The sequence below is a fragment of the Bubalus bubalis genome, chromosome 10 (assembly GCF_019923935.1).
Source record: "Bubalus bubalis isolate 160015118507 breed Murrah chromosome 10, NDDB_SH_1, whole genome shotgun sequence".
NCBI classification, from domain to species: domain Eukaryota; kingdom Metazoa; phylum Chordata; class Mammalia; order Artiodactyla; family Bovidae; genus Bubalus; species Bubalus bubalis.
In genome coordinates, this window is record NC_059166.1 from 22,366,080 (window position 1) to 22,390,661 (window position 24,582).

The 24,582-nt window shown below is 41.1% G+C and overlaps 1 protein-coding gene across 13 annotated transcripts in view; it reads right to left on the bottom strand.

Moving 5' to 3' along the window:
* Positions 1–24,582, bottom strand: part of UTRN (utrophin) — a 561,026-nt gene that overhangs the window by 471,835 nt on the left and 64,609 nt on the right. The window contains exon 1 of one of the 13 annotated variants that reach the window (XM_044924136.2): positions 23,680–24,436. The exons of the other annotated variants lie outside the window; for them this stretch is intronic. Coding sequence (XP_044780071.2) covers positions 23,680–23,773 — 94 coding nt within the window. The 5' untranslated portion in view covers positions 23,774–24,436. Of the gene's footprint in view, positions 1–23,679; positions 24,437–24,582 lie in introns of those variants that run through there. 13 annotated transcript variants of the gene reach the window in all.

The following is a 24,582-nucleotide window of genomic DNA, read 5'->3' on the forward strand; positions in this document are numbered from 1 at the left end:
CAGCATGAGAAGGACTTGACCCACCATTACTGGCTTTGAAGATGGAAGGGAGCCATGAGCCAAAGAACATGGGCAGCCCCTTGAAGCCAGAAAAGACAAGAAAACTGATTCTCCCCTAGGGCTTTCAGGAGGAATGGAGGCCTGCCAACACCCCGATTTTAGTACAGTGAGAACTATGTCTGACTTCTGACCTCCAGGACTGTAAGATATAAATTTGTGGTTGTTTTAAGCCATCCAAAATGTTCACTTGGAAGGACTGCTGCTGAAGCTCCAATACTTTGGCCACCTGATATGAAGAGCCAACTCACTGGAAAGACTCTGATGCTGGGAAAAATTGAAGACAAAAGGAAGAGGAGGCGGCAAAGGAAGAGATGGTTAGAGAGCATCACCGACTCAATGGACATGAACTTGAACAAACTCTGGGAGATAGTTGAGGACAGAGGAGGCTGGCATGCTGCAATTCCTGGGGTTGCAAAGAGTCAGAGATGATTGACATTGCACACATGCAATGTGATACAGATAAGTAGATGTAATCTACTTATCTGCAACATTTCTTTGTCATTCATCCTTGCCAGTGAATCACAAACTTGGAAATATAAAATCAGAAGTAATGATATCAACACAAAGCAAGAAGCGCAAAGCTATAGCTATCTAAGCTTCTAGCCCTCCTTGGGCATAATATACTTGCCCAAGGAGATCAGCAGCTACTAACAAAGCCCACACAAACTGGATCAAAAGAATGAAATTTGGCCTCAGAGCTTCTTTTTATCTTTCAAGGGAAAAATAGGGAAAAAAACACAAAAGAGAGCGCAAAGAAGACACAGATCACAATCGAAGCAGTTTCTGCAGGTATTGGCTGAGCTCCTAAACCAGAAACTGACACCTAACATGCAACAGCAGGGAACAGCCATTCACACACAAGTTCTTTCAATCACAGTTACACCCAGGAGAAGGGCAAGCTCAGCTTTTGGCGGCAGAATCTTAAATACTTAAAACCATGAAGTGAGCTTTGCCATAACTCAAGTTAATTCTTCAGCAGAGCCAAGACATTCCCAAGCTACCAACTCCAGTGTCCAGATCCTCCGTCCCTCTCTCGATGTACTACAAGTAGAACTATCCACCCTCCTATTTGCATCCTAAAGATTTTTGAAAGATTTAAGTTCTTACGATCACAAGTCCTGCACACACAACATCCAAACATTAGCCAATGCCTTCAAAGTCATGCAAAGTTATCTCTATTAAACAGTGCAAAGTAACCTACTTCACATGGCATTTGGCACACCTGCCTATAGTCACCCCCTACTCATTGGTGCCCTCTGCCTGGAAATTCTCCTCCAGCCTAGTACCCCCATCAGTTTTCATATCAGCTGGTACTCTGTCTTTCAAGAAGCCTTTGACAGATTTTCTCCCTCTATCCAGCTCTATACTCCACCCCCACCTTTTGTTTTTTGAGTTTTTGTGGGGGGTTTTTCTTTTTGGTTGTGCTGTGTCTTCGTTGCTGCACATGGGCTTTCTCTAGCTGTGGAGAGAGGGGGCTACTCTCTAGTTTTGGTGCACAGACTTCTCGTTGCAGTGACTTCTCTCATTGCGGAACACAGGATCTAGTCACGCAGACTTCAGTAATTGCAGCACACGGGCCTCACTGCTCCTCGGCATGTGGAATCCTCCAAGACCAGGGATCGAACCCATGTCCCCTGCACCCACCAAGTGGATTTCCATCCACTGTACCGCCAGGGAAGTCCCACTCCCACCTTTTGAATTCACATTGTATTTTATTCATTACTTATAACAAAACAATTGGGGGATTTTGAAAATTAGTAATATTATGAAAGTGTTAGTCACTCAGCCGTGCCCGACTCTTTGTGACCCCATGGACTGCAGCCCACCAATTTCCTCTGTGCATGGAATTCTCCAGGCAAAAATACTGGAGTCAGTTGCCATTCCCTTCTCCAGGAGATCTTCCCAACCCAGGGATCGAACCCAGGTCTCCCACATTACAGGCAGATTATTTCCATCTGGCCACCAAGGAATCCCTAAAATTTATACATATACATGGCCTATACACACACACACACACATTATATATATCCATAATACACATATTATATAGCCATGCCTATGTTGATCTCCCCTCCTAATGAGATTCTTCATTCCCTGAAGGAAGAAATTTTCTTATTCCCTGGCCTCTCTCACATGGTTCCTTATACACCATAAATATACGATAAGGAATCACCCAATATATCCTTAGGGGAAAGAGAAAAGTCTTGATCATTAAGAAGAAATTAAGAGTTAGCCATGTAAGAAAATTTCTTTAACAGGGGTAATTCAATTCCAACAGAATTATAATGTTTGGGGTGAGGGGAGCTTTGTTTTGTTCTGTTTGCTTGCTTTAAGCAGGGGAATATTCTAATGGGAACTGTTGTAATGAGTAGTTTTTATCTCTGCCCATCTGCAGTTATTTCTAGCACACAATCAAATTCCTACCTGCTGACTTACAGCCTAGAAGCTGTCCTGAAAAAGGAGATGTAAGACCAACTGGAAAGCAAGCAAGTAATAACAGGAGGAACAGAATGAAATCAGGCCCACTCACCTCTCAACCATTTTACATCACACCAGTCCTGGGAAGGCCAGGCTCTCAATGCACTGCTTTTCAAATGAATCTGTCCCAAGTATATAACAGTTATAGCTACGAGATCTTGTGACAACTCACCATACTAATGGACATGTGTGCATAAAGAAATAACTAAGAGCAGGGGCACTTCCATCTCCAATGGATGGAAGTAAAAATGGACTGCCTAATCTCCACCTCACTTCTGATTCCAAAGCCCAGAACCAACGCACAGAAAAGAAAATAAGCACAAAGCACAGTCCTGGATGATACTGGGTTTCATATCATAATATTTTGTCTGTCTTTAAATTAAAGTAGTAAATTATTATGTGCTACTCTTAAATCATTATGCGTTATTCTTAAATTCTCCTGAAAACATAAAATTCAAAGTGCTAAGTACTAAGAAATGATTCAAAATCATATTTCAAAGAGCAAACCAGTACAATATCAAACTTTAAAATCAAGCTACTAACAAAGTCAGATCAGATCAGATCAGTCGCTCAGTCATGTCCTACTCTTTGCGACCCCATGAACGCAGCACGCCAGGCCTCCCTGTCCATCACCAACTCCCGGAGTTCACTGAGACTCACGTCCATCGAGTCAGTGATGCCATCCAGCCATCTCATCCTCTGTCATCCCCTTCTCCTCCTGCCCCCAATCCCTGCCAGCATCAGAGTCTTTTCCAATGAGTCAACTCTTCGCATGAGGTGGCCAAAGTATTGGAGTTTCAGCTTTAGTATCAGTCCCTCCAATGAACATCCAGGGCTGATCTCCTTTAGAATGGACTGGTTGGATCTCCTTGCAGTCGAAGGGACTCTCAAGACTCTTCTCCAACACCACAGTTCAAAAGCATCAATTCTTCGGCACTCAGCCTTCTTCACAGTCCAACTCTCACATCCATACATGACCACAGGAAAAACCATAGCCTTGACTAGACAAACCTTTGTTGGCAAAGTAATGTCTCTGCTTTCGAGTAGACATACCTATAACTAACTCTTCACCATATTTCTATTCTGAACAACTTGCACACAGTAGGTCCTCAAATGCACCTTTATTTCAAAGTGTTACAGTGCAAATTCAGCTTCATAAGTCATCATCCATCCTAAGGCTCTAATGATCCATTCACCTAACTGAAATCAACTTTCCCATCATATAAAGAACAACCTTTTATCTTTTTTTTTTTCTTTTTTCTCTGCCTTGCTTCAAAAACTATCCAGGTGTAAATGCAGACCTATTCTCCATATCTTGGCAAAGCTTACTTTGAACAAGCAGTTTCTCATGACCTTCAAGTCTGTTTTCAACAATGAAATCATTTGGCACTACATCCTATTCAGTTATTAATCACAAACAACAAAGGAAGAACTTTCACATGAAAAATGTAAAACCTATGTGGGCCAACATTCACTATGGGTCACTCTGGGTCACGTTCGTAACTAAGGTCACTGAAGCCCTTGGAATGACCTCAGCCTTTTAGAATACATTCAACATTGTGCTGGCGAGGAAACAGCCCAGCTCTGTGACTTCTAGATAAGTACTTCTCAAGGTCTGCACGGGGAAGAGGGTGTGCTGACAGACAGTGGCTGGGTGATGGGCAGATGGGAGGGTGTCAGGAGGGGCAGAGATGCAGGTGCCTCTGTGTGTGCTGAGCACTTCCCCTCCCTGGGTGGGCTCTTTCTAGGGGGAAAATTTCTACCCCATCTAGGGTACCCACACCAGGACCTCAGTATTCTGACTCCACCCATTTAAAGAAACAGAGTCATTACTTTCTGACCAAATTTGACTTTTTAAAAATCAGCTCCAGTGATTTGATTTTTTTTTAATTAATGAAGCTAATATTTTACTCCTTTTCTCTGTTTCCATTACTATTACTATCCCTATTATTAATTTGGACTTTTTTTATATACATTAAATTTTAGCAAGGCAGTGGCAGCATAATGAAAAAAAAAAAAAAATCCCTGGAATCAAGTTGAGCCTCTAATTTAAAAGGCACTTCTTTCTTTATCACCTGTCCCTTTTAGGATCCGTAAATAAACTCATCTGGTTTTCCCCTCAATTCCTTGATGCTTTTAACTCAAACACAGCCCTCCAGACTAAGCCTGAAATGGAAATTAATATTGCCCCACCTGCAGCAAAGGAGACGCAGACATAGAGAACAGACTTGTAGACACAGTGGAGCAAGGAGAGGGTGGGACAAATTGAGAGGGTAGCATGGAAACATATACACTACCATATGTGAAATAGATAGCCAGTGGGGATTTGCTGTATGACTCAGGGAGCTCACACCAGTGCTCTATGACAACCCAGAGGTGTGGGATGGGGTGGGAAGAGGGAGGGGACATATGTATACCTATGGCTGATTCGTGTTGATGTTTGGCAGAAACCAACACAATATTATAAAGGAAATATTTCCAAACTAAAAATTAATAAATTAAAAAAAAATATTGTCCTGCCTGAGCCAGGACAGATGCAGCTCTTCTTCAGAGAACCAGGGTGGTGGGCATGGTTGGGCCCATTGAGCAGAGGGAGGCAGACACCTGTCCAGCCACACAAGCTCTAAATGATCTAAGCTGCTACTCTGTGTTTTGTGCAGAATGCTGGCCATAACTTAATGTACTGCAAACTTGTAAAGAATGTATGTAAAGTTTTACATAACAAAAAGTTTTGATTTTTACAAGTAAAAGTACGTTGGTTGACAAGAAAAAAAAATGTTGTTGTTGTTAAGTCACTAAGTCACCTCTGACTCTTTTTGCGACCCCATGGACTGTGTAGCCCACCACGCTCCTCTGTCCATGGAATTTTCCAGGTAAGAATACTGGAGTGGGTTGCCATTTCCTTCTCCAGGGAATCTTCACAATCCAAGGACTAAACCTGTGTCTCCTGCATTGGCAAGTGGATTCTTTACTGCTGAGCCACCAGGCTATATATATATATGTATATATATATATATGCCCTGCCTGTCAAACTAGCAGAGCTGCAAGCTAAACGGCATTAATAATTAGCTCAAATTCAAGAACAAAATTCAGAGGATAGTAGATGAGGATTTTTTTTTCTTTCTAACCTTAGTCTCTCTATATATGGAGAAAGCCACAAACTGAAAACCAGCAAGCCCTGGAGTCACTCCATGGTGTGAAGGAAGTGGCAGAAAGTCACATTAGGCAGGGGCATGGAAAGCCAACCTACTGTGTCTTTAATCTCACCATGCAGTCCAGAGACTCTTTCCTGGCAGTAACATAACTAGAATTTTTGCTTGTCCAAATTGTGTCTTCAGTCACTGAAACTAAACTCATCTACCTCCTACACAGTCAGGTCTTTCAAAGATTTCTATTTTCCTGGTCTGTTTTTTCTCTTCTTCCACCAAGGTCAAAGGAAAAGTTGGCTAACATCTTAGCCCACTTTACCCCAGAAGCAGCCCATGAGATAAGGATTCTAGTATAAGTAGTTTATTTTGGAGACAACCCCAGGAAACACTGGTAGGGAGTGACGAATTGAGTCAGGAAAGAAAAAGTAGTCAACACAAGAGTCGTTTCAATTATCAGTGAATCTTAGTTCAACAGAGAACTTGGGAGAACCTGTATAAAATGCTCATCTCAAAGGTATCTTACCTGAGATTTGCAAGAGAGCTAGGGACTTATAGTATAGCAGTCACTGGCTGTGAGTTGCTGAGGGCTGGCACTTGCTACCAACCCTGGGTATGAGCTTTTCCAGAAAAGTCAAAGAATGCAGGTGCCTGAACTGGCAACCCCCCTGTGCAACAAAGTGTTGGAAGCAGGGGTTACGAGAAGGGCACCCAAGGCCTCTGCTACAGCTAGGATCCAGATTGTTTCCAAAAGGGTAAACCAGAGGCAACCACATTAGATGACACATATCACAAAATACAAGGTTGAGTGCTTTTCCACCAAAATATCCTTCAAAAAAAGAGGATGCCACCTTATATTTAAATCCAGAAAGTTCTCATATTATGGGACACTGTCAATTACTATGTCTTAATCTGAAACAGTAAAGGACTATTTGGGTAAAACACAGTAATCTGAAAGGACCTCAACAGTGTTCAACTTGGATGCTATTAAAGGTCAAGCAAAGAAACTTGATACAAACTTGCTTATTGAGGGTATGACTTTTCAACTTCACATGGCGGATGGCAAACAGCTCAAAAGCAAAAGTGTGGGGAGAAAAGGGGTGTCAGGATGGATAAGCCAGAATCCTCAGATATGACAACACAAATAAAGAAACATAGGCAATGCTTGTCTCAACTAGTAATTACAGGAACTAAAAATAAAACAATATGTGGTACTAACGATGCATACTGGCTGGATCTCAGAGATACTGACATAATTATATGCAACTGATGGCATTTAACTTAACACAGTCCTTCTGGGGAGTGATATTTGGTCATACAAGTCAGAAACCCTAAAACCAAACCTCTTGTCCCAGAAATTCTGTTTCTAGGAACTTATCAGAAACAGGTTAACTGAAATGAAGAATGGTAGCAAAAAACAATAACAGTAATAACAAATATTTATATAGCACACATTAGAGCAGCGCCCAGCTGTTCTAAATGTTTTATTTCAGGGTTTCCAACTGAGAGCCAGTCTGCCTTCTAGGACACTCTGCACAATGTCTGGAGACATTTTTGTTTATCACAACTAGTGGGTAGCGGCCAGAGATGCTGTTAAACATCTACAGAGTACAAGACAGCCCCCCAGCAAAGGATTTTTGTGTATTTGTGTGCTCAGTCACTCAGTTGTGTCCAACTGTTTGTGACCCTTTAGACTGTAGCCCGCCAAGCACCTCCATCCATAGAATTTTTTAGGCAAGAATACTGGAGTGAGTTGCCATTTCCTCCTCCAGGGGATCTTCTCGACCCAAGAATCAAACTTGCGTTTCCCGTGTCTCCTGCATTGCAGGCAGACTCTACCACCAAGCCATCAGGGAACCTCCAGAAAAATGTACCTGGCCCAAAATGGCAATGGTGCCATGGTTGATAAACCCTGCTTTATGTCTACTCACTTATATAATCCACAAGACAATCCTACAGTACTTTCATTATCTTCATTTTACAGACCAATGAAGATTATTTTTCAATGCACTGTTACCCATAATGTTGAAAAACTAGTAATAAACTAAATACAAAAAAAAAAAAACAGGGAGTTAAATAAATTATATAAAGCTACCCAATGGAAACATGAAAATTACTTATGAAATATTATAAAACTAAAATAACCAAAACAAAGAGTTAGAAGAGTTATGTAATTACAATCATTTATAAGATATGAACACAAAGACTAAATGGGAAAATAAGACCTGAAAGGTACTAATATACTACGATGGCAGATATAGGAATATTTTTCTTTTCTAACATTCTTTCATATTTCTGTGATATATAAAAGAAAAATTACTCAAAAATGTAGGTAAGAAATCTGGAATTTTCTTTAAAGAATGAAAGTGTTTATGAAATAAGACATTATCTTTTTTTTAACAACACAAAAATTAACAGGCTAAGAAGATAGTTAATATCAAGACATTTAGGAAGAAGGATTTCCATGGAATAGCACCAGATATTAGTTCTTTAAATTCTGAAGTCATAATATTTCTGTTCAGTGTAAGAATAAAGAAGCTAGATTTTATATCTCTTTCTCTTCCCTGGTAACTCAGTTGGTAAAGAATCTGCCTACAGTGCAGGAGACCCAGGTTTAGTCCTGGGTCAGAAAGATCCCCTGGAGAAGGAAATGGCAAACCACTCCAGCATCCTTGCCTGGAAAATCCCATGGACAGAGGAGTCTGGCAGGCTGCAATCCATGGGGTTGCAAAGAGTTGGGCATGACTGAAAGACTAACACACACACTGTACCTATTTTATGGCTCACTATCACCTAAAGGGGTTTCCCTAGTGGCTCAGACAGTCAAAATCTGACTGCAATGCAGGAGACCTGGGTTCAATTCCTGGGTCAGAAAGATCACCTAAAGAGAATGGGCAAAAAGAATCAAATTTTAATTCAGCTAAGTTTGAGTCCTATTAGCACCTCTAATACATAAGTGAAAGTGAAAGTGTTAGTTGCTAAGTCCTCTCTGACTCTTTGTGACCCCATGAACTGTAGCCTACCAGGCTCCTCTGTCTATGAAATTCTCCAGGCAAGAATACTGGAGTGGGTTGCCATGCCTTCCTCCAGGGGATCTTCCCAACCCAGGGACCAAATCCGCGCCACCTGCATTGGCAGACACAATTCTTTACTTCTAAGCCAGGTGGGAAGCCCATTATTATTGTTGCCATTATTAGCAACATGTATTTAATGCTTCCTTCATGGGTTACTATGTAATCTAACCCCTATAACATCCATATGATGTAAATGCTTCTGCTGCTGCTGCTGCTAAGTCACTTCAGTTGTCTCTGACTCTGTGTGACTCCATAGACAGCAGCCCACCAGGCTCCCCCATCCCTGGGATTCTCCAGGCACAACACTGGAGTGGGTTGCCATTTCCTCCTCCAAAGCATGAAAGTGAAAAGTGAAAGTGAAGTTGCTCTGTCGTGTCCAATTCCTAGCAATCCCATGGTCTGCAGCCTACCAGGCTCCTCCGTCCATGGGATTTTCCAGGCAAGAGTACTGGAGTGGGGTGCCATTGCCTTCTCCTGTAAATGCTTCTACGGTTCCCATTTTTCAGCAGAGTTCATAGACATTAAAAATTAAGGAACTTGCCCAGGGTGTACAGAGGTAGTAAATGGAGGTACTTGTATTGAAATTCAGATAGTCTGACTCCTCTGAAACCCAATTGCTCCAATCAAAATATAAGTGTGCTTAGGACAAGGTGGGGGTCAGGGGAAGACAGGCTCTGTCCTTGTTCCTCTCCCTAAGGCAATGAACTGACCTTATCTGATACATGGGATGTAAACCTGCCTTTTGAAGTACATATCCTGGGACCTCCCTGGCAGTCCAATGGTTACAACTTTAGCTTCCAATGCAGGGAGTGTGGGTGCGATCCCTGGCTGGGGAGATAAGATCCCTCAGGCCTTGCGGCCAAAAAAATCAAAACATAGGACAGAAACAATATTGTAACAAATTCAATAAAGACTTTAGAAAATGGTTCACATCAAAAAAAAAAATCTAAAAAGAAAAAGAAATATATTTCCTAACTTTTCTGAGTAGACCTACCTAACAATGAGTTAACCAACAAGCTCTCACATTTTAAATAATTTTAAATCACTAAAATTAATTTTTATTATTGCAGATTTATATACCATAAATAATTATTATTTTTAATTATACTTATAATTTAAATTATAATTTAATTATAATTATGATTTTTTAAATCAATCAATATTGACTAATAATTATTTGTGAGGATGCAAAGGAAAAAAAAAATTAGGCTTTCAGAGTTTTCATAAGAAGTCCTACAACCAACGATTCTCACTTGAGGGGATTTCATCTGATCCTGGACCCCTATTGGGATATTCTCCCTCTCACAGATCTGAAGATTAAAATAATAAGTCTATCTATCTCCTTTCAATAGGAAAATGGATACCTAAGACTAAAGAAGAAGGGATGTCTATTTAAACAATTTAAGCATCTGTTTCTAGAACACTGAAGAGGAATGGATAGGAAGGTTAAATACAAAACACTATTTGTAGATATTAAATTATTGGGCTTAAACGTCTCTAGTCGTCTCACCTCCCCAGAGTATTTATTACAAAATGAAGTGGCTGAAAACAAAATGCTGTGATCTTCTGAGATCCCTGAAGCAAAGATTAACTTAACAAATAACAGGGATCAGGACACTAATAACATATCATCATGGGAAATGAGGGGAATTTGGCATGAACCAAAGTGCAGGCTTCTGCCCAGGCTGAGCCACTATCAACTCAAAGCAGGCTACAGGTTGGTGTGAGGAAGGAGGAGGAACAACAGATCTTTACATTCCACACCTACAGAAACCTCCAAATTCCACACCTGTGAGCTGTCTTAGTCACCGGCTACAACCTCAGGAAGGAAAACGGCAGGTGAGGAAAGCAGAAAACCTCCTTTGTGAACAGAGCTGAGATTTCTTCTGCACGTGCCTGACAAACTGAGTAAATATAAAAAATACAGCCTTATTTACATGTCGAGATTTCACTATATAAAGAATCCTGATGTGTCTTTCTTAGTTAGCTGAATGCTTTTAGCCATCACCAATAACTGAAATGAACACACCAACAACAGCAGCAATAATAGCAAGTATTTAGAAAGAACTTACAGAAGCAGTAATCAGTTCAGTTCAGTTCAGTTCAGTCGCTCAGTCGTGTCCAACTCTTTGCGACCCCATGAATCACAGCACGCCAGGCCTCCCTGTCCATCACCAACTCCCAGAGTTTACCCAAATTCATGTCCATCAAGTCGGTGATAGATGGCTCAAAAAGCTTTCTATCAGGGGTTTACAACCAGGAGCAATCATTCCCCATAGGAGACATTTGACAATGTCTGGAGATATTTTGGGGAGATTTTAGACATTAGTAGGTGAGCTTCCCCGGAGAAGGCAATGGCAACCCACTCCAGTACTCTTGCCTGGAAACTCCCATGGATGGAGGAGCTTGGTAGGCTGCAGTCCATGGGGTCACTAAGAGTCGGACACGACTGAGCGACTTCACTTTCACTTTTTGCTTTCGTGCATTGGAGAAGGAAATGGCAACCCACTCCAGTGTTCTTGCCTGGAGAATCCCAGGGACAGGGGAGCCTGGTGGGCTGCCGTCTATGGGGTCACACAGAGTCAGACATGACTGAAGCGACTTAGTAGCAGCAGCAGCTGAGCTTCCCAGGTGAAACTAATGATAAAGAATCTGCCTGCCAATGCAGGAGATGTAAGAGATGCAGGATGGATCTCTGGGTCGAGAAGATTCCCTGGAGGACAAAATGGCATCCAACTACTGTATTCTTGCCTGAAAAATCCCATGGACAGAGAAGCCTGGCGAGCTTTAGCCCATGGGGTCAAAAAGAGTTGGACCTGACTGAACATCTGAGCACCAGGACTGACAAATACACTTGCCCACCATTATTCCTTCCAATGGAGAAGGCAATGGCAACCCACTCCAGTACTCTTGCCTGGAAAATCCCATGGACAGAGGAGCCTGGTAGGCTGCAGTCCATGGGGTCACTAAGAGTTGGACACGACTGAGCGACTTCACTTTCACTTTTCACTTTCATGCGTTGGGCAAGGAAATGGCAACCCACTCCAGTGTTCTTGCCTGGAGAATCCCAGGGACAGGGGAGCCTGGTGGACTGCCGTCCATGGGATCACACAGAGTTGGACACGACTGAAGTGACTTAGCAGCATTCCTTCCAATCATTTGGACATCATTCTGACTGGTGAGGACCCAGGCCATCAGTTCAGTTCAGTTCAGTTCAGTCATGTCCGACCCAGGCCATACCAGTTGTTAAATACTTTTTTAATAGTATACCTCTACCTGGACACACTACAAATTGTTAAAACAAGCCTCATACCTAACAACACCTGAGAGGTCAATAAATATTTTCATTAATACAGAGTGCTTCAGATATATTAACTGAATGTCAGCCTTTGAAAATAACCTTCCCCTTTTCCAGGTCCCAAAAAACCAATGACACCTGAAAAATCTATTGCATAATCTAATTATCATAGGAATTGGCCCACTCGCTTTGTGAATATACTTGCAACTATGACTGCATGCAAGAATTCAAATACAAAAGCCTAACTTAAAGAAAAACGCAGTAGAAGTTATAAATATTATTTCATCTGTAAATCTACAAACTTTTAATAATAACCCTTAGGGAGGCCTTTAGTTAATGTTATTTAATAATGACTTAATGAATAATAAAATTGTTCACTAATTGTGACATAGTAAGGGCTTCCCTGGGGACTCAGATGGTAAAGAATCTGCCTGCAATTCGGGAGACCTGGATTCAATCCCTGGGTCAGGAAGATCTCCTAGAGGAGGGCATGGTAACCCACTCTAGTCAGTATTCTTTCCTGGAAAATGCCATGGACAGAGAAGCCTGGCAGGCTACAATCCTGAGTCACAAAGAGTTGGACATGACTGAGCAACTAAGCAAACACAAATATTACATAGTAATAAAATATATCAACAACAGAGGGAAGGGAACACAGAAAGGGGTATATGAGAATTCCCTGTACCATCTTTGCATTTAATTTCTATAATTGTAAAACTATCCTAAAATAAAATTTGCTTCAAACAAGGTAAAAATATAAATTACAAAGTTACAGTATATTTTTCTGGGCAACAAAATTTTTAAAAAGCTAATTCTCATATATCCACATTACATTTTCACTCTCACACTCTGTTGATTTACAAAACCATAAAGAAAAATGGTCAAGAATTATCCAGGTGGCTTCTGACTATGCTGCTGTATTCCACATGCACACCTGCTCTCCAAACACTTCTGACTGTGATTCTATCTCATTCAATGGAGGGGGGGAAAAAAGCAACTAAAATGTGCCAGGAACTGTGGTAGGTCTGAGGATTCAAAGACAGGAACAAGCCCTGCCTCTAAGCTCAAAGTCTAGAGTTGGGGTTCTCGAAAGGCAAAATCACTTGTGGAGATTTTTAAATGTGATAGATCACACTTTCAAAAATACTGATCTATAACATCTGTAAATGGAAATCACGAAGAAAAACAAATACCAAGGAAAGATAGGTAATTATCATTTCTAAATTTTAATAAGTCATCAAACCAAAATATAAATTCGTATGTTCAAATTATGTTTAAAAGCCACCTATTTTATGTGCATTGATTTGGAAAGCAGTGTGCCCTCAGTACATTTATATCATAAATATAGAGTTTATATGTAATCTATAATAAGATCTTGGGGCTTCCCTGGTGGTTCAGATGGTAAAGAATCTGCCTGCAATGTGGGAGATCCAGGTTCAATGAACAGAGGAGCCTGGTAGGCCACAGTCCATGGCGTTGCAAAGAGTCAGCACACATAACCGAGCACGCACACACATGTAAGATCTCGCCTATTGGAAATATATGTTGAGCTAAACACAGTGCAGTAGGTGGCTCAGTGGTTAAAAAAAAAAAAAAAAAAAAAATCCACCTGGCAGTGCAGGAGACGTGAGTTCAATCCTGGGTCAGGAAGATCCCCTGGAGAAGGAAATGGCCACCGGCTCCAGTATTCTTGCTTGGGAAATCCCATGGGCAGAGAGCCTGGTGGGCTATAGTCCAGGGGGTCGCAGAGAGTCAGACACGACTTAGTGACTGAGCACGATAACATCTGTCATAAATGCTGGGACAGATGAACACTCTAGGGATTGCTGACTTTGATCCTGGTGGGGAAGCTGTGGGATAAGCAGAGGGGAGGGTAGCCAATTCATACCTGGAAGGCAGGAAAGGATTCCTAGAAAAGATTTACTTGACCAGCCATGAAGTAAATTGGTTTTACTCCAATAGCAGAACGAACTTGAGGGACTTCCCTAGTGGTCCGGTATTTAAGAATCTGCCTGCCAATGCAGGGGACACAGGTTTGATCCCTGGTCAGGGAAGATTCCACATGGCATGGGGCAAATGGGCCCCTGTGCTGCAACTACTGAGCCCATGCTCTAGAGCCTGTGCGATTAGAAGCCCATACACTGCAACTAGAGAGTAACCTCTGCTTGCCGCAACTACAGAGAGCCTATGTGCAGTAACAAAAATTCAGTGCAGCCAAAAATAAATAAACAAATAAATATATTTTTTAAAAATAAAATAAATAGTTGTAGGATGGGAGAAAAAAAAAAAAAAAGAATGAATGAACTTGAAGACACACTGCTCAGAGCAGGGGAGGCTCCATACCAAGACTATTTACAGCTTCCAAAAGTAAGTGAACACTGGCTGCAAAGTACCAACCCTCTGCAGCTGGAAACCAGCAACACAGATTAGCCTAACTCAGGCCATCCAAGGTCAGAGAAGGGGGCTTTGTTCATTTGAATTCAAGTGGCTTCCCTGGTAGCTCAGAGGGTAAAGAATCTGCCTGCAAAGCAAGAGACCTGGTTTTGATCCCTGGGTTGGGAAGATCCCCTGGAGAAGGAAATGGCTACCCACTCCAGTCTTCTTGCCGGGAGAATTCCATGGACAAAGGAGCTTGGAGAGCTACACGGAATCCCAAAGAGTCAGACCCAACTGAGTGACTAACACTAACCCAGACAAAATATGCAAAGAGGACTTTAGAGCCTGAAAGGATGCTGCAGAAAACCATCCTGCCTCCTTTCACTTGCATGGTCATCTCACTGGGAGAGCTTTTTCACGTGCTAATAGTTTTCTCAATTTAGCCTACTTGAATAGCAAAATATTTGCGTCATACGGACTCTTGTTGCTTGGCTTTGACATTTCTTTGCTCTTTACTTTTTTGTCTTCTCTAGGATTAGCCTGCCAATAGGCCTGTCTCATGATTGTCAGTGTTTCCATTTTTAGCAGCCCTCAGGCCCCCTACCTTTCAAATTTACTTTCAAACTGAATATCATAGTCTGAATTAAGGAAACAGTCACTAAAATCAGGGCCTAAGACCCATAAGGAAGGCTGAGCACGGAAGAATTGATGCTTTTGAACTGTGGTGTTGGGGAAAACTCTTGAGAGTCCCTTGGACTGCAAAGAGATCAAACCAGTCAGTCGTAAAAGAAATCAGTCCTGAATATTCATTGGAAGGACTGATGCTGAAGCTGAAGATTCAATCCTTTGGCCACCTGATGCAAAGAACTGACTCCTTGGAAAAGACTCTGATGCTGGAAAAGACTGAGGACAGGAGGAGAAGGGGAAGACAGAGGATGAGATGGTTGGATGGCATTCCCAACTCCATGGACATGAGTTTGAGCAAGCTCTGTGAGTTGGTGATGGACGGGGAAGCCTGGTGTGCTGCAGTCCATGGGGTCGCAAAGAGTTGGACACGACTGAGCAACTGAACTGAACGGAAGACACTTCACTGATGTCCCCATCTGCACAGTGGTGATGTCCCTCAACATTTATGTGCAGCCTGCGGGGCACACAGCAGTCCTGGAATGCCAGTGAGAAGAATCATTTAGTTCAAACCCTGACTTAAAACACCCAGTGAGACTTATGTGGTGGTCTAGAGGCTAAGACTCTGAGGTCTCAACGCAGGGGGCCCAGGTTCTATCCCTGGTCAGGAAACTAGATCCGGCATGTCACAACGAATATCCCACATGTTGCAACTAAGACCTGGTGCAGTCAAATAAATTAATCAAACAAACAAACAAAAGCACTCAGCAATTACAACAGGACTCAGAAAACAGCAGGTCTCCATAAGTATTCTCTGAATCATTTATTTTGGGCTCTTTTTTTTTCTTATCTCTTATTCTTAACCATGTGTAGCTGGAATGAGATTGACAGAAAATTGAACACTACTCCAGGTAAGAACCAAGGATGAGAAAAATAAAATTAGAAACTTACAAGGAAATCAATGCTTACTTTTTTCCTAACACAAATCCAATATGATAAGAATTATTCATCATAAAACACCAGACAAATATTACCTACTGACTGACTTTCAAATTATGGGAAATAAATGCCAATTCTTTATTACAGTAATCAAGAAGGAGATTTACCTTCAACACCATTCTTTTTTTATTTAGATTTTATTACTTTGAGAAATTCTGCAGCATAAGGCCTAGCAACAAATTCAGTAAATACACAGGAACTTTTTTAAGGATGCTCAGTTAATTCAGCCACAGACGATTCACCCACAACATAAAGCATAGGATTTTTCTTGTAACAGCAAAAGAAATGGATAGGAAGTAGCTGGATGGATAAGAAGGATCCAGTAGGACACAGAGGAAAATGAGAACAGCTTTCTCAACCCACTTGCAAAATATCCATAACTTCTCAGTTTAAAGCCCATTACAATGAAATCCACCATGATTTTTTAAATGAATGTGAGTAAAGATGGAATATAATCTTTATTTTAAAGAATCCACATGGTCAGGGATAAAATATAGTAAGTATTTCATTTCACGATTTTTTTTTTTCCTTCTCCAAATGTCCCATAAATCAGTGGACCTGAAAATACACACAAACTTTAATTTTCCTTTGCCTGCTATAATACTAGTTATTCAGAGTTCAACAATAAATATTTGTTAACAACTAACTAAACAGTTATCAGAGTACTGTCAGATACCAGACTGCATGGGTAGGTCAGGGTTATCTAGGGAGAAAATGTACCTGACGGGGAAATATATTTCTTCCGTCAAACACAATCCAGGAGCTTCTAACACCAGAAAGAGAGTTATTGCCTGAAAGTCAAAGCAGAAATTAAAAGCACAGAATCCAGGAGTCAAACTAGAAAACAGGCCAAGTCAAAAGCCTGGAGACTCGCTATGGCAGCAGGTACCTAGCTGGTGGCTGGTGGCTGGAGGGCTGGGCCAGAAGCCTGTGTTGGTGTGTCAAGAGGAGTTGTTTCTCAGAAGGTCATGTGAATAGCTATCAGAGGAGGCACTCCCACTGATGATATATGAAGACTTCGTGCAAGATACCTATCTCAAAACTTCAGTGTAGCCCAGCTTCTAACAGTATCCCGATCAATGGCATTGAACTGAAATCTATCACGCTTCCAGATCATCACAACAGTTTTCCTCTATTTGGAGAAATAGTCCTCTCTACAGACTATACAAAGCTTTCTATATAATAGGCACCAAAAGGCAAACAGGTCACATGGCACAGATTCACATGGGAAGCTGTGTACTATTTCCCTTTGCTTGCCTTGCTTGCCTGCAAACAATACAAACCTTTCTGAACAAATGAAAGTGAACTTTGAAACTAGCAAAACGTTTCAGGCACCCTGCCATAGATACTCTCTAAGCAACTGCAAGCCGTTTGCCACCCTGTACAGCTTGAAATTTCTTGCCACGTACTGGATCTGTGGTTAAATGAGCCCAGCAGAGAATTACAGCTTTGATGCTTTGATGTGAAAAATCATTAACAGATCTTGATTGAAGGATGAGAAAAAGCTGGTAAATTTTCAGTATGATGGTGTATGCGGGCCTCACTGAAGCCAATATTATCTTCATTTAGCATCTAAACTGTATTTTTTTCCATTAACTTAAAAAGCTCTTCTATAATCTTTCCTGCAATTTACCAAGTAATGTCCAAGAGATCTTACATGCATACACTTTTTTTTAATTTTTTCATTATATATATTTATTTTTGGCTCTCCTAGGTCTTCGCTGCTGCTTGGGCTTTTCTCCTGTTTCGGGGGCTTCTCTCTAGTTGCGGCCCTTGTGCTTCAACTGTGGTGGCTCGTCCTTTTGCAGACCACAGGCTCTAGGGCTCACAGGCTTCAGTAGTTGTGGCTCCCAGGCTCTAGAGCACAGGCTCAGTGGTTGTGGAGCATAGGCTTAGTTGCTCAGAGGCATGCGGTATCTTCCCAGATCAGGGATCGAACCCATGTCTCTTGCATTGGCAGGCGGATTCTTTACCACTGAGTCACCAGGGAAGCCCTTACATGCATACGCTTTTAAAGACTTAGAACAGCTCCACTATCTCCATTTTGCAAAAAAGGAAACTAAGACTTGGGATGCAACATAGCTGGGATTCAACCATGCAATTCCAAGTCCAGATCCTTTCTGATAACTCTAATATGTTCCACAAATTACACAGAACATGGGCTATTGTAAAAATAATCCCGGGATTCACCATCACTATGAAAATAAGTTATCAGGATGTGAAAATGTAATAAAATAGTGAAGGCACCTAAATAATTACCAGTCTCAAGGGCTCCTAAATAATTATCAGCCTCAGCACAGATTGGGATGATGACAGCTTCCACAGCTGAAAGAGAACAAGAAAACACAGAGCCCAAGTCCAAAGACACAAACTGCTGTCCCAGAGACCCAGAAATCAGGTTTGTCTTTTAGACTGGAAGTTAAGCATCTTAAAACTCAAAATTCAAGTAAGTCATCCAAAATTTGCCATTTTGCATTAATTTCCTTTGAAATCAGTAGAGGTTTAAAAGTCAGGGGTCCAAACACCGTGGGGGTGGGGTTGGGGGGGAGCAATGCATAAAAAGGCAATTCATTGAAGAATTTGTCCAAAGAGCCAAAAAATATATGCAGAGTTCAATTTCACACACAAACACAATGCAAGTCCACACAAATATATACTAGTTTTCATCTTTCTCCCTTTTGTAGATGGCAGTTTAACAGTGAAAGCATATTTGCCCCAGAAATTACCCAAATGAACTAAATTATATGTACACAGGTCATTATTGTTAATATTTTTTAAATGGGATACACTATGGCCAGATGGTTTCAACTTCAGTTTAAAAAAGAAAAAGCGTGCTTGTAGGAATTTAGACCTAAAAGTATACACTTGTACAGTCACAAAAAAAAAGTTGTGGCAGGACAAACAAGACAATGATATGGAGGGAGAGAGGAAATGGAAATTTGCCACTTTGTATAATTTTAATTCTGCATTGAATTTTTTAAGAAGGGATCTGATTATTTAAATATATCACTAAAAATTAGATTTAGGATCAAAAATGTACTTCAATAAACAGAGTGAGACAGTGAAAGTCACTCAACTGTGTCCAACTCTTTGTGACCCCATGGACTATAGCCTGCAAGGCTCCTCTGTCCATGGGATTCTCCGGGCAAGAACCCTGGAGTGGGTTGCCATTTATCCTTCCTACCCAGGGAGCGAACCCAGGTCTCCTGCATTGCAGGCAGATTCTTTACCATCTGAGCCAATGCTTCATTAACTTGAGAGTAACCCCACAGAGAGGGCCACACTAATTCCCATCACAATCCAAATTTCAACACTTTCTGGTTTAGACAGAAGTGTTTAGACAGAGAGTTTCTAAGCTGTGTTCCTTTAGCTCTGGACTAAAATTTCACTTTGTCACAATGGTAGGACTGGGCTATGACTCATCTTCCTCTGCCAAACAATGAAAGTTCTAGTTCAGTGGGAAAAAACTACTTGAGCTGCCAGTTCATTGAACTGTTCAAATCAAGGTCAAAATATTGCAGCAAGGGTGAGGGAGTCACCAAGCCCAAATCCCATCTAATTCTCACCCCAGTCTATCAGTGGCCCTCCAACCAAATCCTAAATTTGCCAACAATTAGAGTAGGAAGCACCTGGTGCTCTCTAACTAGGGTCAAAGAACCGTAGTGAAACATGAAACCAGGACCCATGTCATAACCATACCTTTCAAGAAATGCCAAGGAAAACCACAACTAAAAAGATGACAGAGTGCACAGCATCAGCTTAAATACATTTTAAATACCATTTTAAGCCTAAATACATTTTAAGTGCCATACCAACACAATATTTGATTTTCCATTCCTATATTGTAGGTAGCAGGCAAAGTTTATCAACTGACTATATTTTTATAATTTTTACAGAACTCACGATTCCTTTTATTTACCTGGAACTGTTATTACAGCTTGCAAGGTGCTTTAAAACATGTTACCTAATTATTCGTGATCAAAATCACCTGGGGGATGCTACCGATTGGGGATCCGTCTCAGAAGTTCAGGGACTTACACATGGATGGCACAGGCAACTGAGATGCGGGTCTCCTTCCTCAAACAACTCTTCATTACCATGTTAATTACACTTCTCAGTTCCCCCCAAAATGCTTCAGTTTCAAACAACTCACTCCATCTACTCTTCACCCAACTGAACAATTATTTTTCGCTCAAGCCTCGGCAAATTACATTCCACCTGCTCTCCCTAACCACTAACTCATTTTCTTTATAAACATTAAGATCAGCTAAAATTTCACAAGCCCTGAGAAACTCCCTCCGACAAACCTCACTGCACTCTGACCACTCTAAATACTCATACAGTCTTTATATTCATACAGCCAATGGGTGGGTCAGGCAGCCACTAATTCCTGGCAAAGATAATCACACTTCTTCCTTTCAAACTAACCCTGGCACCCAGAATCTCCCTGTAGTGTCCCCAGTGGGCCCCACCTCCATATTCAGACAGACACAGACACCCCAGCCCCTGATGAAATTCTTATTCCAAAGTTCTCTACTTGCCTTGCTTCATGAAGACACTACCATCTAGGAGCTCTGTGTCTTCAGAGTCGTCTGTTCAGTGCACCCCGAGTTGGCCTATTCCCCAGTGAGCTCTTCCAAGAGCTTCTTCCCAATGATAGCCATCTTCAGACAGACCACAGTCTCATGTAACACACTCTTCTCCATCAGCTCAAACCAGAAACCAGGAGGTCTGGTCCTCATGTAGCCTCCTCCAGCTCAGAGGAATTTGTTCATCCACCCATTCCTCAAGCAGAACCTGAGACTCCGCATGGGTTGAGTACGGAAGGACAGCATAAGCTTCCTTCTTGCCCTTCTTCTGGAGCTTTCAGTCTAACAGGGAACCATACACTCCCCCATATGCTTCCATCTTGAATCCCCATCAGAATCACTTGGACAGCTTTTTGAACAGTTAGAGTCAAGGCCTCAGTCTCATTGTATCAGGATTCCAGGTGTGGGGCTCCAGCACGCTGGTGATTCTAACGTGCAGCCAAGGTTGAGAATATGTGAACCCATTCAAAACGACTGACACAGAGTTCTGTCAGCCTGAAGAGAAAGCAGGAAGGATGGCAAGAAAAGCGAGGCCTCCCAGAAGTGGCTTCCTGAGCAGACCTAAATCATCTGTGCATCGGTAGCTGCCTACAACTCCAAGTAATTTTTTATTTCACACCTTCAAGCCTTTTTTTTTTAAACTTATTCTCCTTCAATTAGATTATTTGTTAACATTTGGGCATTTGTACACAGACATCAAGATTAAGAAAAGGAAAAGGAAATATTTTAAAATGTAATGATTGTATACCAAAGATAGATAGATACAGATAATCAGGTTTCAACTTACTGAGAGGCAAACGCACTAAATTAGAGTTGCACATTTTAGAAGATAACACAGGGCAAAAGGATGGGCAGTTTCAAAAATAACACTGAAAGGCTTATTTTCAACAAATATATATTTCAATTTATTCCATTTTATTACTTGTTTTATTACTCCCTTTAGGTTCTGCAAAAGTCATTTGAAACCTCAACCCCAGTAATATCAACAGTTTAATGCAAAACATTTATGGTTTCACTCTTTCCACCTTACTTGAGGTCTGTAAATAAAGGATTCACCCCAAAGTTTAATCTATTATGGAGACTGCTTGAAGATCAAAAATAGCTACATATTGCAATGGAATATGCCATCCATTAACATGTACTTTTTTATACCTTTATTTACAAAATCACTATCCTGTAGATATAAGAGATATCTTATAAGATATAAGATATATATATATAAGATATAAGAGAGCTATCCTGTAGATATAATAAAATAGTAAATTAATAACAGCCAATAAGAAAAGAACCTAGGCCCTTGCAAATCATATACACACTAATCTTCTATTTTTATTAAAATAATGTGCCTTAAAATATATTTTTTTTTTTAAAAAAATGCTTTATAATGGCACCCCATTCCAGTACTCTTGCCTGGAAAATCCCATGGACGGAGGAGCCTGGTGGGCTGCAGTCTATGGGGTCGCTCAGAGTTGGACATGACTGAGCGACTTCACTTTCACTTTTCACTTTCATGCATTGGAGAAGGAAATGGCAACCCACTCCAGTATTCTTGCCTGGAGAATCCCAGGGACGGGGGAGCATGGTGGGCTGCCATCTCAGGGGTCGCACAGGGTCGGACACGACTGAAGCGACTTAGCAGTAGCAGCAAAGCCTTTGGACTGATCACAGGGTAGGAAATAATGCTATCTGAATGAATGAGAATTAATATTTAAAGCTGAAGCCTACCCATATAAAAGTCTGCTTATTATTTAAAAGTTTATTTGAATTTTTTTTTCTAATTATCTTCCTATTTCTGAGACCCTTGGTAGAAAGACATTACTGCGCAGACTAGCAGGCAATGAAGATTATTCATGCTGGGAAAAGGAAGAGAATTAAGTGAAAGTCAAGAGAGATATTTGAAAGGCTACAGGCTGCAATGCTGCTCTTGTACCTGAGGTTTTAATTCAGGTTTCTGACAGATATTTTAATTTTCTGTTGAGACCACACGGTTCTTTAAATAAGAGAGAAAAGTAACAGCCAACAAAGTGAATTATAGCATGCTAATCTCTTATTACACTTGGCCAAGAAGCCAAATTTGCTAAGAAAACATGGGCTGCTCCAATCATTCTAGTTGAGAATTCACTCCAGGGAGAGGATGCCTCCCAGCATTTACCACCACATTCACATGGAGTTAGGAAGGAAAACTTAAGAGGGAAAGAGTAATTCCAAAAGAAAGAAAGCCATTTTAAAAAAAATTCTAGCCAGTCTAAAAGTTGTTCCATACTAACAACATTCAAGCATGATATGTAAGGTCAAATATTACACATCACTTGAGTTTTTTATTTATTTTCTCAGAAAGCTTATTGGACCAGAACATGAATATATAGATTAAACAAGATATGGACATTAGAACTAATCAAAAAATCTAGGTCCCCCTGGAAGTAAACTCCAGCAACAGAAAAGTGCATGATCACATCTAACATGAAGTTTCGCGTCTGAGTTCTTCTGTAGAAGACAGCCTAAACACAAAACCCTTCCATTTACAATCCGCCCAAAAGTACAATGTCTGATTCTCCCCTTAATCAGCTCTCAACCACTTTTAAAAGTAAAATACATTTTTAGTCAGCACAGTAAATCAAGTACAATAAACACTATCACTATACAACAGCACAAAGGAAACTTTCTCTATAGGACAGAAAATAGTCAACGCATAATAAGCTAGTTTGAAAATACACGAAGCACGTTTGTCACAACAAATATATGGTTCCTTGTGTACTTTTTTTCCAAGAAGCCAAAAACTAGAAAATCATCACATTCTGAAGAAAAGATGAAACCCCACAATGCTGGTTGCCACTCCTCAGACTCTACAACAGATGCGACATCAGGAAGAACTTGCCAGGGTGTTCCCATCCCCAGCTTGGTCCTGCTTCCAGCAGCTCTGTTACTTAACACACTGGGTTCAGTAAGGGACTGCGAGAGCCCTGTCTTTGCTGACATCCTCTTCTCAAAACCTCACGGGAGGGAGGGCAGGGAGTCAGACAAGCTGACAAACTTACCTGGTAAATGCTTGCCAGACTGGCGAGCTGAGTGTCCTGGCACATCAAATCTGTACTTTTTCCAACGAAACGCGGTGGCCACCGGGCCGCTCATCACCTACATTTGCTTAAGTGACGAGGAAAAAGATGCAGAGGAAGTGGATTTTAACAGAAGCAGCCTGCGAACTGCACACTGGGATGTCCTGTTTCGCCGTGGCTTTTATTTTTCCCATGAGAGGATCTGACTAAAACCTAACTGAATCTCCTCTAAATACCAGACAGGATGTTACACTTCGCAGTTAGTGAAAATTCCTTAGGTCATTTTTTGTCACTGTTCTTTTAATTGTCACAACGGAGGGCCTTTGAATGTTTCTGATCCACTACAAAGAGATTATAACTTTGCTTCCTGTTTTTGACAGCGTCAGCTGATAAGGACACCTCCACCCACCTCCTTACCCACATGTATATAAATAGAGGCGTTTGCCCTGGGTATACAACTGGACCGAAGAGTTTGGTTATATATTAACTCTACTTCAAAGCATAAATTGAGCTTGTTATTTCACTTCAATATGCATATACACCTTGGGAAAAATGGAACTCAAAAGAATTTCTACTTCATTCCTTAGAGATTGCTATTATGGAAAAAAATACATTCAACCACACAGAATCAAAAGATCAGAGGTAACAGTTTTGACTCATATTTTCCAGCCTGTTCTATCTTGTGTATTTGCCTCACTCTTTTATTATCACAGAACACAGATGTCAGGTGGCTCAGTGGTAAAGAATCAATGCAGGAGTCACGAGTTCAATCCCTGGGTCGGGAAGATCCCAGGGAGAAGAAAATGGCAGCCCACTCTAGTACTCTTGCCCAGAAAACCCCATGGACAGAGGAGCCTGATGGGCTACACTCCATGGGGTTGCAAA